The 12976-nt window shown below is 32.2% G+C and overlaps 1 protein-coding gene across 11 annotated transcripts in view; it reads left to right on the top strand.

Annotated features, from left to right (window-relative positions):
- LOC129807231 (disintegrin and metalloproteinase domain-containing protein 33) overlaps positions 1-12976 on the top strand; it is a 595021-nt gene that overhangs the window by 500639 nt on the left and 81406 nt on the right. For all 11 annotated transcript variants that reach the window (XM_055856367.1, XM_055856368.1, XM_055856360.1 and 8 more), the window contains one exon: positions 394-540. In XM_055856367.1, coding sequence (XP_055712342.1) covers positions 394-540 — 147 coding nt within the window. The remainder of the gene's footprint in view (positions 1-393; positions 541-12976) is intronic.

Below are 12976 nucleotides of genomic sequence, written 5' to 3'. Positions count from 1 at the left end.
CTATTTGATACAACATTCACTTGTGTAATGAACATGTCAAAAAGGATCTCTCATATTGTTGGGCTGTATCCCAATGCGACCAATAGAATAAAAAAAAAACCCAGCGAAAGCCCATACATTGGGGATTCTGGTAAATGCTATAAAAGCCATTTCATCCGTGGATGCTGGACGTCAAAGATACACTTGTCCACTATCAATGGCGTGACAAATTTTACTCAGCACTAAATATAACTAAAAATTCATTTTATTTGCATTATATGAATCTTTAGGATTATGGACACTTTTGTTAATTGAAATATTACCACTTAATACTTCTAATGCGGATTTATAAATGAACTTTGCGAAAAAAAATCCCTGTCTAATTCACATTTAATTCTGGTTTGCTATCAACAGGAAATTGAGCACTGCTACTATCATGGAACTGTAAAGGATTATCCAGGTGCCAGTGCGGCCTTTCACACCTGCAACGGTGTCTCCGGAGTCATTCATGTTGGCAACGAAACATTTGTTATTCATCCTTTCTACGGTGGTGATCTATCGGTAAGTTTTTCCTATTCCATCCCTCATAAAAGATACCAAAGTCTGTGAGACCTTTCTTAGAGCCTTACAAATCTTTTTTTTTTTTCTTATGGTCACCCTCAGCACATATTATCTCTATCCCCTGTAATCTCAAAACCCAATTTAACTCTCACGTGAAATTCCCAGTCAATATCCCTTTTGGCCAAACTCTTCCCATCTAGACCAAATCACGGACCAAGTTGGAATTCAAAACCCCAAATCCTATTATTATTATTATAAAGGCAAAGTGCTTAGAGACAAAATATCTGGTAAACTCACGTGTATTAGAGACGATATTGTGTATATCATAGATTCTATATACAATACTGATGGTGGAAAATTCATCAATTTTCATAAAAGGGATCTAAACTCCATGAGATGAATTGAGGTTTTCGCAAAATCCCAGCACCAGATTGTGTCATTTGCACAAAATTCGCAACGAAAAGCGTATACAGAGAATTTTCAATTTCTCAACTTTAGGACTATTATATGTATGTAAGGTGGAAGTTTTCAACATTAAAAGGCACATCACGCCATACAGTTACAGATTGTTCAACTGACACAAGTTTTTCTTGTGTGTCCCACCACGTGAAAGCCAAAAGAGTTCCATTTTAGAAAATTAATTTGCTAAGTACTATATACAATGCTTCATATACGATACTATAACATCTAATACAAAAGGAGGGAATAGTTATTTGTTCAGTTTTGTATCATCAAATCAAATGTGTCATTATACTTAACAAGGTTCTATAAATAAAAGTGATTGTAGCTCTAAAATAATTAATTAAAGTTTGAATAGTCCAGTATTGAGCTGTTCCGGAAAATGGCTCCTTAATTTTAAGATAAGTCATAAAGATTTATTAGTCTTACAGTGTTATCTTACTTGCTCATTAAAATTTTAATCGAATTTAAATTAATTGTCTCTTACTAACATTCAAATGTATAATTTGTGTCTTTGAACCACTTAGTATTAGGTGTTTCATTTATTAATTTATAACAGGATAGACTTGATTATAAATTGACTTATAGTGGTATTCCAATGAAATATGAACATGCTGTTTTACCACTTTACTGTTCTCAAGTTCTTCTACATAATCGGCTTTTCTCTGTATTGGTTTCTGTCACGACTGTTTGTTGGTTTTAGTACACGACGTGGGTTGTGGCAGATAGTCGAGGCAGAAACCAACACGATTAATAAGTCGATAATGAAGAAACATTTGAGAACAGGCAATTGCCAAAAGCAACATATTAATTTTTCAATGAGAAATTAATATGTTTTTAGCATTTTACTGTTCTCATGTGCTTCTGCATTATAGACTTTCCTTTGTCTCGGTTCCTGGCTCGACTGTTTTTCTTAGTCTTCGCGGTGATCTAAACCCACCAAACAGTCGTGGTCTCATACTTCATCGTTGAAACGGGATCTAGAAGACCCGTAATACTGCTGGAAAAAAGTCGATAATGAAGAAGCATTTGAGAACAGTAAAGTACTGAAAAAAACATGTTCATTTTTCGTTGAAATAACACCAATATGGTGTTATTTCAATTAGAGATGAATATGTGTTTTATCACTTCACTGTTCTCAAGTATTTCTGCATTATTGACTTTCCTTTGTCTCGATTCCTGTCTCGACTGTTTTGTCCAGTTCTCGTCGTGTCCCAAATCTAAGGAACAGTCATGACAAGACCCAACACAAAAAAAGTCGATTATGTAGAAGCACTTTGGAACAGTAAAGTGATATATAGTCATGTTCATCATTTTGCATTGGAATAGTATCATTGTCAATGTGAAAAATTAATACAATAGGGGAGACCGGGGTAGAATTAGCCAGCAAATGAAATTCTTCATTGCGTATAATTTGTACAAAAAATATTTGTATGAGGCTGATAAATATTTCAATGAATCAGAAGGGAAGTATATACTTCGAATAAAGAGTGGTTTCCTCAATATTCCTTCGCAGGCAAACTATAAAATACCACTATCTAATACTATACGTGGTTAATTCTGCCCCGCTCTACCCTACCTAATTCATTTTTTAATTTTAAATCATATTTATAATATTAAATCAATTTAAACCAAGTTTTGCGGGCCAAGTCTAGCTTTTCATCAATAAATAGATAGATGCATGTTAAGTGATTCATCATACACCAATTACATATTTCAACGCTTATTACCGAAAGCATTAAAATTTAAATGGACAAGTGTTGCACTAGGGCTAAGAGAGATGGTACTTCACGTATTAAACGCTTACCTTAAAATTTTCACTGCTAATTTTCACTAATTATCTTAAATGAACTATTCAATCGACACAACTAAATTCTTATATATTTATTATCAGTTTTTTAAATCTTAAAAAATCTGACTTTCAATAACCTTTAAATCTGTCAGTACTTGCAGTGAAATTTTGTTGTTTAATTGCTCTGATATTGCAATTGACAAAAGATAAATGGAAGCTTTCATGGAATATCTTCAATATTCTTATAATTTTCCTCTATTTATTGTTGTTTTATCTATCAATTGAATTCCCAAATATGGTCAAGTGTGCTAATCCGGGCGCTTCGCTATCTGGATCGTTTATGACTAATCCACTTAAAATAATATTTTTATTTTTATTTTCGTAATATAGTCACTACAGTAACATAATATAACTACTCAAGTTTGAGAAAAAGCAGAAATAATATTTTTATTCATTAAATATGTAAGTGTAATCGACTCATTTCAATCTTGTGCCAGCTGGATTCTTCACTAAAAATTTTCTAGCAGTGATATTTTTGCTAATGACAGCTGGTTGATTAAAAACATTTATTGTTTTTTTCCTTGTGGAAAAAGTATTTTAAATCCAAAAGTTTAATTAAAAGTGAATTAGAGAAAAGGCGTCGCAGTTAGTGCATGCTGATTTATTTCAGTATTATTATTATTTTATAAATTTTCTTTAATATTTTTTTATAATTTTTTATATTATGTTTCTGAATGAAACAGTGAATTATTCTACGGATTTAGAAGAAATAAATAAGAATTTCATCAGTCCAAAAAAAGCGTTTAAGTAGCACTCTTCGGAAAACGAACCAATTACCCCACCTTACTATAAGTCAATTTTCATTACAAAATTCAAAGTAACATATATTGCTGGGAATTCGCTGACACTGGCCTATACTTTCTTCCGACTCAATAGTGGTACTATTGTTCAAAATCTGTTACTAGATGGCGCTGTTAACTGTTCCTAAATCCAATCCTCAAGCATTTAATCGTAAATTCAACCATTTTTAACAAAAAAAAACAACTATATAGTTTTAAATTTAGTCAGAGTTTTAAGATGTTTATATAGATCTGGCACAAGCAACTAAGGCCCCAAATAGACTCATGTTAATCCTCGAAGCTATCCCAGCTATCCCAAACTGGCTTACAGTGAAAGCTTAGGAACATCGATTATCCTTTTATTGTGCAATCGTCCTTAAACGGTAATAGGTACTTTACATAAATTCCATTTACCTTAAGTTCTTTCTGCACCAATGTTTTTAGGCTTCTCAGATCATACGATCAACTACTCTAATGCAGTCGTCTCCTACACCACCCAGAAACTAGATGGGCTAAATGGTTTATTAAAATGTCCTAAGATAAACAACTAGAAATGTTTTAACTCTACAATTACTGCTAATAATATTAGTTCATAATCCAAAATCAAACATACGAATTTCAGCATTAACAAATTTTAATATACAAAATCTCTTTCTCTAACTCTCTCTAATTAATTGGCAAAAATCCCCTTGACTACTGATATATCATGTATTGAAATGAAGTTTTAATTGTGTATCAACAAATTGTATGTTGACACTGAGAAAAGCAAAATTAATTCAGTACACAATTCATAGATGTAAAATGTGCTGACGTAGTGAATGTGCATTGATCAATGGCAGTAAATTGCGTATCTGTTTGTATGGCACTGGGAATCAACCCCTTTTATCACTACAGGACATCTGGTTGGGATATCTGGGTGAATCTACCACAAGAGATCCTTAATACATTTCCAAGACTGACATTGTCATCATCTTGGTAGGGATCAAAACTCTTAGACATTCCAAGTTGAAAGGAGTTTTCCTAAGATACTGAATTCAAAGCAATTGTCACGCTATGCACTAGTGTCATGTCTGTCTAAAATTAAACATCCTCAAGCATACCTGTATTGAGGTATGAGGCAGATTTTGAAGGAATTCAGCATAGTTCAGCAAAATGCACTTCATGTGTGCTTTCCTGAAGAAATGCAATTAAATTCCTGGCACTCACAGTTCACTTCTATCCAAAGACCATTGCAGAGCTTTATTAATTTCAAAAACGTAATATCACTCTGTCATCCCTTGCATTCCCATCAGCGTCATCATCTGCATTAGTGGCCATGGGAGAAATAGTGGCGGATGGTTGTCTGGAAGAGAGGAAAAGTACACAAGAAAATAGAGAGAGAGAATGGAGGAAAATGCTGAAATCACAAATGATTGAAGGATTAATTGCAAGAATCGATTTGGGATTGTTTGTCGTATACGACCGGTGATCTTTCAATTCTCTCTGGTAGTCCCTATCCATAACGCTGACGCCTCACCACCTACCCCGTCACGTAAATTGAAAGCTCTCCGTGGCTGCAAAATCGATATTACCAGGAAACATAGCATGATTCATGTTGAACAATTTCATGTCTTTCTATTTGCACTAAAACTTTTTTCACGCCACTAAACCAAGCCGCGTAATTGTTTTGTTAACTTCATCTAAAAGCAATTGGGCAAATATAATTCGCAGAGTGCTCACATCCACGACTATTTAGATATTATATCAGTTTGGCTCTGATTTAAACCTGTTCATTATATCTGAATACCATCCCAAAGCATTATCAAGACCTTTCTAATGAGTCTAATCTTTAAAAATATTACTAATGGAGAATATATTTTAAAGGCTTTTTCTGTGAAAATAAAAAAAAATGTCATTATAATAGAGGAAATTTTTAAAATAAACAAATTAGAGTTTTAAAGGTTTACGTGGATTAAAAGAGCTTGGGAACAGCATTTTTTCTCTAATATTTTTCAACATAATATTTTTTTTTATTTTTATTCAAATTCTTAAACATTTAAAAGTACAACATTTAAAATGTATTTTCTGAAACTTTCATTTAAAAATCTTAAAAATTCAACCGTTGGTGCTTGATTTTTTAAAACCATTTTTGAAAAAAAAACACACATTGCGGTGGACAAGATTTTTAATACATTTATCTGAAATCAAAAGAAAAAACAAATATTTCCTTTTAACTGATGAATTAAACTAGTTATAGAACGAAAGAGTTTTGAAAAAAATGAAATTTAAATCTTGGGGGAAATCTTCTACACAAAAATATCATTTTTAACGAATAAACGACAGTCACTTTATTGTGTTTTTCATTGGAAAACATGGCCGATCGATGAAAAATTCGACGGTGAAAAAGTACACTTAATTTTTCTGAGAAATTAACAAATTAAAATTTGTGAATATGAATGGATTTTCGCTTTATTTGGAGCAAAATTAACTAAATAAGGAAACTGTGGTATAGAAAATTTATAAATATAATAATTTAGTACTGTATTTATCATGAAAACAATGACGTTTCCATTTAGAATAGCGAGAAATCTCCATTTAAAGCAGGTTTTGAATTAGCTTAATTTACCCTAGAAGTCCACGAAAATACCTAAAGACTCAAATGGATGCAACCTTATCTCATTCAGTTTTAAATGTACCCCTTGAGGTTTTATTATCAGCTCTCACAATGAGTTCTCAAAAAACCAACACAAGAAACTTGAAATCATTAAATATTTATTCTTAAAAGTTTGATATACTGCGTCCTTAATCTTATTTCCCTGTGAACACCAGGTCAAATATTATGATAAAGAAAGAAAACCCAAGATTTGGCCACCGATACCGAGGAGGAGGGCTTGAAAGTTTTCGAAGGACAAAAACTTTTCTAAGAAGACCTACGAACTTTACCTCTAATTCCAAAAAACAGTTAGAATAAGATAGAGATTGAGCAACTGCTATTGTATCTGCATTTGTTTTGCTCTTTCGGATAAGTTTGAGCAGTAAAATGTCTCTAGATGCCCCATTAATACGAGCTTCAAATCTGTGGCTTATTCAAATTACCTTCCCTAAATTCGAATTAGTCAAAACTTTTTTGGAAAAGTTTGCCTTTCAAGTTTGACAAACAAAAAGTTTGACAGAATAATTTTGCATGGTCAAAAAAATCTTTTTGTTTTTGGGATACCGGTGTCCCACTCGTCCTTAAAGGCTTAAGAGTCAATGATTCATTAGATTCTAAAAAACCAGTAAAATTGCTTGTTATTTAGATTTATGAATCTAAATCCTAAATGAATCTAAATCCTACGATCGCTTAATCTGATGAGGATATTTAAAAGCTCAAAATCGGTATATTTTATCGTTTAGCCTCTGGACCTATTGCATACTAATCAAAGAGACTGTAAAGAACCTCAGCTAGAACAAACGAACCAGGGGTCCATCAAGCCTAATAAAAAGTGAAGCTATTTTTCACTTTTCCTTGTAAAAATTTTGCAGTCATTGCACCGCGACTTAAACAAATTTGCTCGTAGTTCTTGTATTATTTCGGTGAACATTATGAAATATGTATTTGTAGATAGTTTTCAATGCACGATTTCGAAGTATATTAGACTGATAAGTCGATTCTCTTCTGAAAAAAAATTGCCAATAGTCTTCAGTGCCTCTATGCAAAAACATATGGAAAAATTAAATCTCGAGAGGCCCCTGAAACGAACATAACATTCTGTTTTTCACTCAAAACCCCAAACCATAATGCAAAAACAATGCCTTAGGATTTACGAGTTTATTGTATGTTATATTACTTCAAAATCGAAAGATTTTATTTATAGTGCTCTCACTTTAAGCTCAACCAATAATAGTGCTGACATAAAGCATTGTAAATTTGAAACAATGCACCCTCCCTACAATTAACCAATCGCCAGGTCCTCCCATTATGTACGTACACAACTAATTTGGGCCAAAACATTTTTGGTTATCTCTAAATCCTCAACATCTCCCGTAAACATTTGCACAACAATAAGCACGTGTTAATAAATATTTATGCATAGATAGAATTAATTAAAATTCTATAATAATTTTACTAAAATACATAAATTGGAAAAGTTTTGCTGTGGTGTTTCTATTAACATTGGAAAGTTATTGTTTTGCAACTAAATGATCCAAATTGGCTGTAAACCTGGTAATATGCAATTTAATTATCAAAATATTGCAATCAAGATTTTTGATGTGTAAAAAATCATTTTCATCAGTAAAATGCTTAAAAATTGTTCATCAGTATAGACTATCCCTTAAACTTAATCCGTCTTCAGTTTCAGATTTAATGTTTTCCAAAAGGTTTAAACTTATTTATTTTTCTATTTTTGTTTTGTTTTATTAGGGTCAATTGGTCTAATATGTACCTGGAAATATTTTAGAAATTAAAAAAAAATTAGTACTAAAACCTGTAATCGGAAGATAACTTTAGAGAACAATATGGCTCAATATTAAATACATTGTAAACGAATAATTAAAAAATATAAGGTTCAGCTAACGAGCAATATTAAGTGTTTTTAGTATAAAATTATATTTTTCATAAATCACGATTCAAATATAGAAGTCTTTATTGAAGGAATAGGGGAAAGTGGTCTACCATTGAATGTTTCAATTTTTCTTTTATTTCTCAAAGCAAAAATTCTATTTTGTGAAATATAGTTAATACTATTAATTATTTTATATTAACTTCGATTAACAAAATTTAATTTTAGCTTTGGGAAATAAGAGAAAAATTGAAGCATTCAAAGGCAGGCCACTTTCCCCTACTTTTTATCCTAGAATTGGATTTTTTTGATAGCTTCTCAATTGGAAAAAGAAGTATCAATACTGATAGATGCGATATCTGCATAAATCGTGTAATTCAGAGCTTTTCGCATACGTGCTCTTGCATATTTTGCTATATATAAAGCTTTATCCAACGATGATTGGTATACGAGATGAATATAGGGTAAGTGTGCCAAATTTCGGCCAGCTTCTAATTTCGGCCACTTTGAGTGTAATTTCGGCCATGCAAATAAATTAATTAAAATTATGTATGTAATCTTCGAATAGTCAATGAATTCATTTTGCTTTCAAATATTTATTCATTTTAGGATGTATTAACACAAAGACAGTTAAATTTTAGGTATAATTTGAATTTAAATTGTGTTGTAAAAACTCAGTGTGGAAAGAGTCTTACAAAAAATGTGACAGATCGATTGTGTCTCTAGCAGTCTTGTGATTTGTGGTGAAGTGCAGAAGGTTTTCCTTCGGTGTTTTTCATGAAAATTGATTAGTTTTCATTAAAGATTGTTTCTGTTTATGTTAATAGTGAATCAATCTTAAAATTTCGGGTAAAATTTCCCAGCTGGATCCTGCATTTCGCGTGAAAAAGTATATACTTTGTGAGCGTCTTTCCGGTGAGGTAGTGTTGCCTATTTCGGCCACATCTTTTGCTTTCCTAAATTTCTTATTCATTTTATGTTTTCTTTTCCAATTTCTGAATTCTACAATGTCCAGAAAAAAACCATCGCTTCTATGAAAAAGATGATGTGAAAAAGTCATTGGAAGAGTTCCGGAAGTGCAAATTGCTACGGGAATCTGCGCGTAAATTTGAGATGCTACTCTTCAGGTGTTTAGGACAAATTAAACGGAAGATCTCAGGGCTTGTGGGTCATACAAACGTATTAAACTAAATATTAAACTCGTTCCGTATGATGTTTTGAAATTTTCTATCCGTTCCGTCACAAAACGTGGTCACAAACAAGGTGGCCGAAATTTCACACAAAGTGGCCGAAATACTACCCAAAGCAATGTCCATATTTTTATTAATTTTTCAATATTTTAGGAAGTGATTTAAAGAAAACAAAAATGATAAACTAGTCTTGAAGGTTCCACACAACCCTCCCGAAAAGGAAGTAACAAAAAATATCAATGTGAATTAAAAATATTGCATTTCAAACTTAGGACTTCGGTGCTTACATGCAACTATGCCGAAATTTGGCACACTTACCCTATAGAATGAAAAACTATTGCTATTGAAGCATTAGTTCTTGTTAGTTGGAAGATAGGCTCTCCATGTGGAAAATAGGAAAATAGTTTAGTTCAGTGGCTGAATATATATTTTTGTGCTGGTAAATGAGAAAGAGAGATAACATATCCTGGATCTTTTTTACATTTTAACTTTTTTTATAGATAAAATGCTCATGGAATTTCCAATGAGCACACAAGGAGTAGCATTTATTTAATACTCATATAATATTGATTGAATCCAGAGATATAAAATTTTATTGTTGATTGTGCGTTACACATTCTCGATGTTCGAAAAGAAGAGGAAAAGTTAGGCCGGAAGCATGTAAGGAGCAAGAATTGAAGAGGATGTGAAAGATCGAAATTCAAGTTGTTCATTTTTGCGCGAAAGAATGACGGTTTTTTTTTCTGCCATGAAAGGAAAAGAAAAAGAGTAGATGGAAGGGATGCAGAAGGTCTATTCTCACATTATTATATGCGATATGATGTCGTGAGAAGATTCCATAAACGGAAAAATGTTTCAAGTGGAATATAATTTGAGGAGCGGAAATTTTATTTGAATTAACGCCAGTCAATTGAATTGCTTATTTTTCCAAACATGATATAGAATATATGGGGATGTGGAAAGATATGAAAGGGATAAGTTGGTAAGAGAAATTCTTGGTGATTTTTTTTATTTCTTCCTTCGCTAAAGCTTAACATTTGTTCAACCACGAAGAGCTTCATGTTTTTCATCTATACCCATTGTGTAGATAGTATTCGGTTTTGTGTCTGGCACAGAGGATTCCTGTGGCAGATGGGAAAAATGGCCACTATACTAATTTATGAGACAAATGGTTCATCACATCCTCGTGTGAAAATCCATACATTTCCCAGGACAATGAATCACACAACCCAGAAACGGACAGGGGTAAATTGAAGTGGATGAAATATGAAACTAATGTGATCAAGTCAATCGCATCACTCTTTAATAATTACGATAATTATTTCAATATCTTTTTCACGAAGGTTAATGGACAAAATATATTGAGAGTATTCACTAAATTTCTTTGTGAAGTTGAACTCAACAAAAGAAAAACTGCAGCTGATAGGACCGTATTTTGGTATAAATTGGATAAAAATCAAATTCGATAAGTAGGTAATTAAAGGGATAGATATTTTGGGTTAGTAAATTAGAAGATTGGACAATAAAATAAAGGACAAAGCTACCAAGCTTTGCGAAATGCACGAACTCAAGAGATAGAGCTACTATGGATTATCTTTTCCTAGAGATTTCAAGTCTATGCCGGTTCACAATCGATTTAAACTGGTTCACTACTTAAATAAGTAGGGATTTAATTAGGCAGTTTTGAATTGATGGCCATCAAAAATCAGAAACCGATATCCCTCTCAGTTTAACTTACAGATCAAATACATGACCAAAAATCTATATAGAGCAATTTAAAAAAATCAACTAACGGTACTTTCAGTGTCGAATATAGAGGGTAGCAAAAGAGGCAGTGCTGACGGGGCCCCTTTTCCAAGGGGCCTGCTTACTTAACCGGTGTACTACTTACTTAACCGGCGCTACAACCAATTACTGGTCTTGGCCTGTACAGCTGTTTAAAGTATTTAGAAAATAGAGCAAGAGCTCATAATTTTGGACTACTTCTAAATTTGGACACTTTGAGGGTAAAATTGGACACTAAAAATTAATTTATTAAAATTATGCATTTTTATTTCAATATTTGATGAATAATGAATTTTATCTAAATATTTGTTCTTTTTGGAAGATTTTAATGCTAAATTCGATAAATATTAAATATGATTTCAGTGAAAATTACTTTGTTGAAAATTTAGTGTGAGCAATTGCTTACGAGAAATATTACAGAGTTTCGTGTGTATTTCAGTCTTATTTAGCTGTAGTGAAGTACTAAGAATCTTTCCTCGATATTTTTAAGTGATATTGTTAAATATTCATTAATTATTGTGTTGCTTCACGTTAATGATGATTTCTTCATTTGACCTAAAGAGAGATTTGCCTTGTGAATTACGTTTTTCGTGTGAAATATGGGCAATTTTCTCAGAGATTCACCAGTGAGATGATGCTCCTTATTTCTATCAGGTGTTTTTCTCTGAAATTTCGTGAAGTTTTAGCTTTTGAAAGAAACTTTCAAAAATCTTCTGGGATTCGTAAAGAACATTTTTCATTCCATTTTTGACCAGTTTCTCGCCAATTTTCGCAAAGTAAAAGTGGTTTAAGCAAGCTTTCAGCTTACTAAATCCGTCGAAAAATTCGATTTAAATTAAATTTTTAATTTCAAACAAAAGTAGAATATTTTTTATCGGTATTTCCACCCAAGGAAAGCCCATTTGGAAATGTTTTAGATGTTTTAGAGTTTTCTTGCACATTATTTGAAATCATAAAAAAACAATGTGCAATTTAGTTCAGTAAAAATGTACTCAAATCCCATGAAAACGTTTTTATACCCCATGTCTAAATCCGTTAAAATCGGCGCAGATATGGAATAAAAAACGAAAGTTCCTTGAAAAAGTATTCCTAAGTGGATTTCTTTTTCCTAAAGTTACTAATAAGGATTTTAATGATTTTTAAATAAGTTCAAATTCATATTCGCGAATATTCGAAAAACTCTTTTTCTTTGCATTTGAAAAACGATTTCTTTTGAGGGCAATTCTCCAATTTGACTACTCTGTTACCAAACCTTTGATACGAAAGAGAGTCTTTTACCAATCCCGAATATGGGCACCTCAATCTATATACAATATTGAACATATGGATAAGATACAGGGCATTTTCCTTGTTCACAGACTTTTATTGGATTCATTACCGTCGAAGACCGATGCAGCTGGGTTTCAATACCTTTCCAAAAAATCCAGATTTAACCAAATCAGTTGAAAAATGGGCCCTCCAAAGTGGTTGACCTTTGACTTTCAATAATTCAAAATGGCGAATTTTCCGGAATTAAAAAAGTTTAGCCCGGTTTTGAGAAAAACCGAAAAAAACATGGTTTTGAAGGGAAAGGATAGTTGTGGGAAAAATAAAAAAAAACGTCTAGAGATATTGTTTTTGTTTTTATTGGGGGTCATCGCAGACCCGAAGTTCATATCTGTTACCGTTTAAGCTCAAGGACGATGACAAGTAGAAAATAAAGATGATTAACTGGCTTGTGTTTGCCAACTGCTGCTCAAAACTTCCTAAATGTGACAAATATTTGAAGAGAAATTAACGACATATAACTCAACGTTAATATTCAAGTGAAAGATAGAACAAATGATATTTTATGGTTTTGCTAGAAAG

Source organism: Phlebotomus papatasi, chromosome 3 (genome assembly GCF_024763615.1).
Source record: "Phlebotomus papatasi isolate M1 chromosome 3, Ppap_2.1, whole genome shotgun sequence".
Lineage (NCBI taxonomy): Eukaryota > Metazoa > Arthropoda > Insecta > Diptera > Psychodidae > Phlebotomus > Phlebotomus papatasi.
The sequence above is the reverse complement of the archived record's forward strand: the minus strand, read 5'-3'. Positions and strand labels throughout refer to the sequence as shown.